This window comes from Poecilia formosa, unplaced genomic scaffold (genome assembly GCF_000485575.1).
Source record: "Poecilia formosa unplaced genomic scaffold, Poecilia_formosa-5.1.2 Scaffold474, whole genome shotgun sequence".
In the NCBI taxonomy this organism is placed as follows: domain Eukaryota; kingdom Metazoa; phylum Chordata; class Actinopteri; order Cyprinodontiformes; family Poeciliidae; genus Poecilia; species Poecilia formosa.
The window spans coordinates 347,645-356,152 of NW_006800413.1; the positions used below are offsets into that span (position 1 = coordinate 347,645).

The 8,508-nt window shown below is 39.5% G+C and overlaps 1 protein-coding gene across 1 annotated transcript in view; it reads left to right on the forward strand.

Moving 5' to 3' along the window:
• gcgrb (glucagon receptor b) overlaps positions 1-8,508 on the forward strand; it is a 60,056-nt gene that overhangs the window by 38,199 nt on the left and 13,349 nt on the right. The window contains exons 2-5 of the mRNA XM_007578335.2: positions 4,768-4,908; positions 5,093-5,189; positions 5,288-5,395; positions 8,284-8,372. Coding sequence (XP_007578397.1) covers positions 4,855-4,908; positions 5,093-5,189; positions 5,288-5,395; positions 8,284-8,372 — 348 coding nt within the window. The 5' untranslated portion in view covers positions 4,768-4,854. The remainder of the gene's footprint in view (positions 1-4,767; positions 4,909-5,092; positions 5,190-5,287; positions 5,396-8,283; positions 8,373-8,508) is intronic.

The following is an 8,508-nucleotide window of genomic DNA, read 5'->3' on the forward strand; positions in this document are numbered from 1 at the left end:
GTGTGTGTGTGTGTGTGTGTGCGCGTGCGTGCATGCGTGCGCGCGTGTGTGTGTGCGGGTGTGTGTGTGCGTGCGGACAAATTAAAAAATGCAAATGACGTCTACACACAGTTTGTTAAAGGAAATAACTGCAGGCGACGGAGCGTTATGAGTGGCTCCCAGATACACACAAAGTGTGCAGAACGTAATGTGTGGTAATTTACATAGTCTGAATATCGCAAAGGAAAACAAATGAGCCACGCCGAGTAACTTGGTCACACAACAATTATCAGATATTCTTATTTTTATCTCTCGCTTCTTTGTGTGTCTTCCCTCCCTCTCTCCCTCTCTCCCTCTCTCTCTTCCTCGCTCCTCACACAGAAGGTTATGGCTTCCTAGTCCTTTTTCTGTGGCGTTGCGGCGTTTGCGTTGAAATGTCAGGTAGATTGCTGTAATAGTCACTCGAGTTCACTGTGAGATCTCAGAGTCAAACTGTGGCAAATAAAACGAATACTTAAACGGGGAGGTTTAACACAAGAACAAGATGAGATGCAGAGTTGTTAAGGGCACCGCATCATTATGACAAGATGCGAAAAAGCACTAAACTTGAGTTTTGAGAATGAAAACCGCCGCAAATTCGGATAATTTTGTGATAGGCTTTCGACTGCAAAAACCGTCCCTTAAAGCTCTGAAGTGCACCGAGATTAAGGTAATCTTCCCGATCCCAAGATACCGCGCCACGGCTATAAATTAAAGATCAGGAAAGATGCTTTCAGGATTTAATGTCCGGCTTTCAGCCCCAGCTCCTCTGCGCTGAATATAAATATGATGGTAAATTACAGTCAGATACCATCATGTCGTGACGTCGTGTTATCTGTGATTGGTTGTGCATAACGTTAAACCTGCCTGTGCGGGTCGGTTAGGTTATCGGTTAGTCGTCCTTTGCTGTGTGTCCTGGTTGCATGAAAACCTTGGCGGCCTGTTGCATAACCCATACACACATCTGTATATTAACATGAGCACGTTAACCTCTTTATGCTGACTTATCTGGCCAAATCAATTGCTTCTGTGGCCGCGTGTGTCATGAGAATTGGGATATAGGTTTTCATCTCCAAAAGGTTTTCACTGTGGCCGCTGTGTGATTTAATCTTTTTTCAAAACTAAATGTGTCGCCGGTCCTTGGGAAATATTTCTTGTGATATTCAGAAACTGGAGTAAAACATTCAACAAGATGAGGATGTGTGCTTAAAGAGGATTTAAACAGCTCATGGTATTCTCACTGCTTGTGCAAACACTTCAGCATGAAACCTTTGTCCGTTACCGTCTCACACAGAGATTGGAGTTTGTCCTTGGCTACCGCAGAAGCTGACGTCCACACTCGTCCTCTGTGGGAAACGGCACCAACCAAAGTAAATGCCACTTATGGATTGGCTCGTTTGCAAACATCAGCCAATAGCACTGAGTCTACGTAAAGCGGCCTCTCAAGATTTATTGTCCATCGGATAAGAAAAAATGTGCAAATAGGTAATTTATTCACGAATATGATTCGTGAATAATCTTATTCGCGTAACCATCTCTTTCTATGCATTGTTATTTTAATGTGTTATTATGATGTTAGTTTAAAATTTATTTCTTTTTAGTAGTAGTTTTACAGGGTAACATCTAGACTGCATTGAAAATGAAATCTTACTGGCAGTTTTAAATGGGTTTATTAATTTTATTAGTGTTAAAGGTCAACTTCTTAAAGTATAACCATTAACTGGATCTGCTAAGTAGCCAATGGTCACAGGGCTACTTTCCACAGGGATATTTTCCACAGAAAAATATCCAAACTGGTCAATCCACTACAATACAAAGTTGTGATTAAATCCCTAATACATGATCTTTAAGGCACATTTAATTAAGGTGTTTGTTAAAATCCTTAATTAAAGGTAAAAAAATGATTTTTTAAAAATTATTATACCAAAAGAGCAAACTTTTTAATGGACTGACATGCACTCTTCTGATCTGATGATTTCGACACGGAAATGTTTGTATTTTCAAAAGAGTTGTGTTCATGGCATTTCTATGTCTTTTATCCTTTCCAACATAATGAACATTATATGCATGTTTTCAACCATCAGACAAATTATTTCAAGTTGTTCTTATAGTCCCTCGATATTTTTTTTTTCCTGAAACCTGCAGAGATCTTCTGGAAATTGAGGGGAAATAACCTTCACATAGAGAAGAGCTTAACAAAACGCTAACAGTGTGATAGTAAGTACCACAATCAGTGTTACTGTCGTGTTTCTTTCAGCTCATGACACAAATGAACAACAGTGGCTCAATTTGAAGCACCTCTGTATTTACAATAGGAGTATTTCCACTTAAAAACATATTCAGTCCTCCGTGGGGAACACCACGAGCAAAGCAGAGGGAGCCGCAGGCATGGCTCATAATCTCAACCGCTGCAGCTTAGTGGATAAGAACAGATTATTATTATTATTATTATTATTATTATTTTTGCTGTTGCCAACAAAATCTATGGAAAGAGCAAAACCAACAATGTTTAGTTTGCCTTTCAAACCTGTCATACTTTGAAGCTTATCGTTCGTAATCCTCCTAAACCCTCTTGTTGTCCAGCATGTAAAGTTCTACAAATATGGGAAAGATAATCCAGTGATGGATTTTATATACATGAAGATTTTTTTTTTTTTTTAAGGAGTGCTGGATGGAAACAAATTAGTGACTAAATTGTTGCAAACATTTTAAGAACCTCCCAAAGATTCTAATTTATTGTTGGATTTAAAAAAAAAAAAAAAAAAAGCAAATGCATTTCTCAGAATATTTATTCTTGCCCATATAATCCATTTGATTTCTTTGTATTTAGCCCCAAAACAACTTATGTTCCTACTCTGCGCTTGTTTGCTGTTCACTTAATAGGAATCCAATGTGTTCATAGAAAAAGAGGATTACAACTGTAGCATCAAATCCCAGCTATTTGTTTTATTGTTTGTTCTGTCGTCCTTTTTTTTAAAAAGAAAAAAAAGAGCAATGCTCTAATCTGTACAGCATGACAGGCTATTGATGTTTTGCTCAGATCCCTGTGAGAAGCGCGGACTCTGCACTGGATACTGGATGGGATCCTCTGCGTCCGAAGCAAAAATCGACTGGAACAGAATGGAATTTGAAACGTTTTAGCCAAAAATGTTTCCATGCTCAAGGTGTTTTTTGCAGAAACGTTTCAGATTTCGTTTTGTTCTCCAACTGCGTGGGCGAAGAAGGTCAACCGGCGCCACATAATCCCAGCCTAGAAAAAAGAAACAGCAAACATGATTAAAGGAGAGCGCCTTGCAAAATGTGTTTTGTGAATCTGTTTACATTTTGTTATGTGAAAAGCTCAACGTTGGAGTTTTGTAGCGATATTAGATGAAAATAGTGAAAAATTGTAAATTGGAAGATAAGAAAGTTATGATTTTCAACAATTTTTATTTATTTATTTTTTTTTTTTTACAATTTAATGTCTTAAAAAGTGTGCCACACATTTCATTAGCAACCTCATGTCACCTTGAAATTTTAACCTGTTCTTTTTGGCAAAATACTTGAAGCTCAGTCAGATTAGACGGAAATTATTTGTAAACATTAATTTTCAAGAATTGCCATAGATTATTTAAAAAAAATGTACATTCTTTGACCTAAACCCTGGCTTTGCAGCCATCTTCCCACCAGCTGCAGCTTCCCCCGTTCCTGCTAAAGTAAAGAACCCAGCATAATGCTGCCACTGCCGTGTTTCATTCTAAGGATGATGTGTTCAGGGTAAAGTGTTGCTCCATTTCCCTCTCAGCTGACCAGACTCTGATGTAGATCCTCAGTCATGCAGGACATGGAGACCCTCAGGGCTTCAATAGAGGGCAATTGGATTTATTCTCCCGTTTCATAAAGAGGTTTTGCCTTTCGCTTAAAAATGATTTCACAATTCTGAGCGTTTGTTTGAAGTAGCTATAGGTGAAATGTACTCAGGTTACAAGAGAAGAAGTCCAGTTTTCCTCAGGCTCATCTGATGGAGCGTTCTGCTACGTCTTGTTTCCCCATCAGGGCTCCTAGCAGCAGTAGTCGTGGTAAAACAACAGAATCTACTGACTCTAAATCATGCATTTTTAATCGCATGTTTTTAAAAGAAAATCCAATCTGTTTTTAACTTATTAAAAAGTTTACGTTAAAACAATCTACATTTATTGAAATACTATTTGCCATGTTCGCCATAAGCACGGTGGTACTTGTGTGATGTGCACCACTTTGCGTTGATCCATCACATAATATCGTAATAAGGTATTTTGTATTATGTGGTCTTAATACAACAAAATATGCAGACATAAAAAAAAAAGCACAAATACTTCTTCTAGGTAACAGCAAAGTGTCTGTTATGATGAACCGATCGTTGCGTGGCATGTGCTGATGTTTTTAAAATCTCTCTCTGTTTTGGAGTATTGACAAGAGATCCTGTGCATGTACGGCAGACCATTAGTGACACGTTATGGATTGCGCATTCTCTGAAAAGCTGTGCGCTGAACTGAAATGAGTCGGGATGTAAATTGTGCTCCAGGGCATCTTTGTTTTTCTAAAGGCCGACACGGAACAGCATGTGTTTGACATTAATGCTGCGAAATGTTTGTGCCGTAAACGTCCAGCTCCAGCCACCTCCACCACACTCTCAGAAAATAAATTCTCTTTCTATTTTATTTTGTGTGTGTGTGTGTGTGTGTGTGTGTGTGTGTGTGTGTGTGTGTGTGTGTGTGTGTGTGTGTGAAGGCCGTGGGGTGGAATAGGGCCGAGCCTCATGTGGGTTTCCTCTCTCTTCTGGTCCCTGCCGGCCCCCATCTTCCCAGCATCGGTGGGATGTCCCAGGTGTGTCTCCTCTTGGCCTTGCTTACGCTCTCCAGCTGCACTAAGGTACAGTGTTACTAATACCCTCCCTGCCTTTCACACATAAAATTAAACACAACTTTAATCCCTCCCTAATCCACTCATCCTGGGGTACCACTGAGTGAGACTGAGACGGCGTAGAGAGGAGGGAGGGGGGGAGAACAGGGCTGTTGTTGTGTTGCTGGAGCCTCACGAAGCCTCTCCGTCGCAGGTGTCCTTTGCTAACTCTCTGGAGCTTGTGAAGGAGAAGTGGAGCAACTACAAGGACAACTGCACAAGCCAGATCAATTCCACACCCCCTGCCACAGGTGAGCGACTGAACTTCATGACGGTGAATTTAATGTCTGACTTACATCCATCCAAAGCAGCAATTATGTGCTGTTTTCTGTGTGTGTGTGTGTTGCAGGGTTGGTGTGTAACAGAACCTTTGATTTGTATGCCTGCTGGCCTGATGGGCGTCCAGGTACTACTGTAAATGTCTCCTGCCCAACATTCCTGCCATGGCATCGAAAAGGTCAGTAAGGCTGTGAAAAGAAAAAAAAGGAGGTGATTCACAGTGAAACTGCATAACATAGCAAGAACAAAAATGTTGGCACTTGTATAAGAAGGAGTTTTATATTTTTTTCAAACCTTGCTACCACCATTTTCTGTGTGCAGGATGATAAGAGAAGCTGCATTGTTATAGCTTTCAGTGAAATTGGCCTCTACGTCAGAAGAAGCAGTTATTAACGGCAGGTTCCAAGACAGTGGTCGACTTTATGAGTTATTGTCTAAAACATAAATTCACCGAGGTATTTTCAGGCGCTGAAAGTGAGCAAACCTGAGTTTGAGTCGTCTTCTTGTTCAGGAACCAGAAGATAAGTCGGATCTTTTAAGGCAAATTCACAGAGTTAAAAGATTCTCATTCAAACCAGGAATTATACAAATATTTTGGGATTTTTTTTACCTTTATGCAAATTGCAGCCAGAACATATAGCTTTGTATAAAAAAAAAAGAGCTGCATTAGATTTACTGGAATTTATAGTATCTGCTGTAAGTTGATTTTGTCTGTCAAGATGTAACTAACTGTGGCGCTGATAATTTGGTAAAAAGCAACAACAACATTTATTTATTGATGTTGGGCCTCCTACCCCTCTCCATTAATTAAACATAGTTAAATCAAAAGTTCCACTTTCCAAAATGTTCTCAAGTATAACTTAAAAAGTGATCTCTGTTGCTTTGGTCAGTTTGAACAGCTGCTACTTGCGTTTTCGTTCTTCTACAAGAGAAAATCTAACATTTTGAACCTCCAACTGGAGATTATCGAGCAACGTCCAGTGGATCATAACGTTGTCTGATGTAAGCACTCTAATCCGTCGCCTGAATGTCTTTCATGTTTAGCATATATACATCACGTTACAGCACCAAAGTCCAGGACTAAAGAAAAAAAAACATCGGAATATTTTTGAACTGTTTAAAATAGGCCAAATAACCATTATTTTTATTTGGGTCTGCAAGGGCTTCTTAAATTTCTAAAAAGAGAAACAGGATAATTCGTACTGCATGCGGCTCTTGTGATTGTTGTCAAAGGTGCATCTGCTAAACACTGACTTGAAAGGTGGATGAATATTTTGTGTAATCGCTCATTGTATGGTACATATTTTTATTTAGTTGTCATTATTTTGTTGATATCAGTTTTCACTTGTTTTGTTTTTTGTTTGTTTTTTTGTTTTTGGGGGGTTTTTTTGTCATTTTTCAATCTAAAACCTCTTCATGATTGATAAATAAAAGCATGTCCTCTAGTTGTCGCTCAGATTTGTCATCCAGTTACTCGCCCCATGTTTTCTCCAGCTTAAACCCGGACATTAATCTATAGGTCAAAACGTCCAAGGTGGTGAAAACTCTTTCTAGATGCTACCTACGTCGCTAAGAGACGGTTTTTATTTGCCGTGCCGTCTGCCTCTTTTCAACTCTTTGTGCAGATTCTTGTACTGTAATAAAATGCCGATCATTGAAGTTTCAGACGTGTAATTACGATCCGAGCTTCTTTTTTTTTTTAAGTTAATTAAAATTAAACTCCAAAGATAATTTCCCCTCTGTTATCACATCGTGTTGGAGCTCCAGCTTGTTAAATTGAACTCACTCTCTGGGGTGAAATTTCTAGCTGCGCAGTGCTGCTGTTTTCTCATTATCTCTGCGCCGCTCATAACGGTTGAATATGTCAAGACAAGACAAAGTCGGCGTCTGGGCGGTGTGTGCTTGTTTACTAAGTTGCAACTAGAAATTGCAATTGTGGAAACACATCTTAGTCCTTTATAGAGGAATGTTTTTTTGGGGGGGGTTCTAACAGCTTAAACGCTTTTACTGTTATTGACATCCAGCGCAGAATAATGGCTTTGAAAAGATCTCGATTTATGCGAACACTCATGAAGGGAAAGGTTAAGTGGCCCATTACATCACAGGAGGACGACTCTTCCTGACCAACAAAACACCAGTACATGTAAGGTCTTTCTTTTGTTCAACATAGAAATAAAATATTTCAAGTCTTATAGCAGAGTTTTTTTTTTGTTTGTTTTTTTTTTTTTCAAATGTATTTGAAGGGCTTTTCAGTCCGATGCCGTCAGAACTTATTGACATCAGCTCCTTTGAAAATCACATCAAGGATGCGGCGCTCATCCAGTGTCGTTGATACTGTGGATTCAATGGAGGAGAAGGATTCACTACAAAAAGCCCAGCTCTTCCTGCACCCTTGCAATTTAATTAAATGAAAGACAGAAATGAATGAATGAAGTGAAACCTGCAATTTGTTGGATGAGAGATAAATGAAATGGATTTTTACCACAGCTTAAACCCCGAAGGTCAGATCCTTCTTGGTCTCGTGTGAAATCGTGTGATACACGTGTGATACTCTGCTTTGACAGAGTAAACTCTGTCAAAGCAGAGTCATTCTGCCATTAAAGCATTAAGTCATTTTTATATTTATGTTACTGAAGTCGAGAGAGACTCTTAGCATTAATGATGACAGCATTCACTATAATAATAGACTTTATTTACAGGAGTTCATCACAGCAAAGACGGACTTTGTTGCTCCTGTCTTGGTTTAGAGGGTTCGTTTGTGATCAGAAAGTCAACAATGTAAAAATAGTCGTGCAACACATCCGCACTCCATCGTGAAATATGAAGTGTAAATCCATTCCACTGAAAATCCACAGTGTTTGAACGGACCACTCACTCAATGTGAAAACAAAACATCATTTTCTTAACAGTGTGATGTCAAGGTGAGCTAAATACGGCTTCCAGGTGGAGGAGACGTTTCTTCACCACATGATGACATTTTGTTGCAATTCTGAGAAGAATATTTTTTCTTTCTTTCTTTCTGAACGGTTGAACCCAGCCTCACATGTCCTGTGTCTTTGTGAACAGTTCAGCGGGGTTTGGTCTACAGGGTCTGCAACGAAGACGGCAAGTGGGGACAAAAGAACACCAGCGAATGTGACGACGATCCCGGCGAGGTGCGTGAAATCTTTGGGAATATTTAGCTCTGAACGTGTGGCAGATGGTCGGGTGATTCTTTAACTCTGACACAATCTAGAAAGGCAGAATGCAGTAAAATCTTCCCATCTGTCCACAAAGAGGCCTTTTCTATGT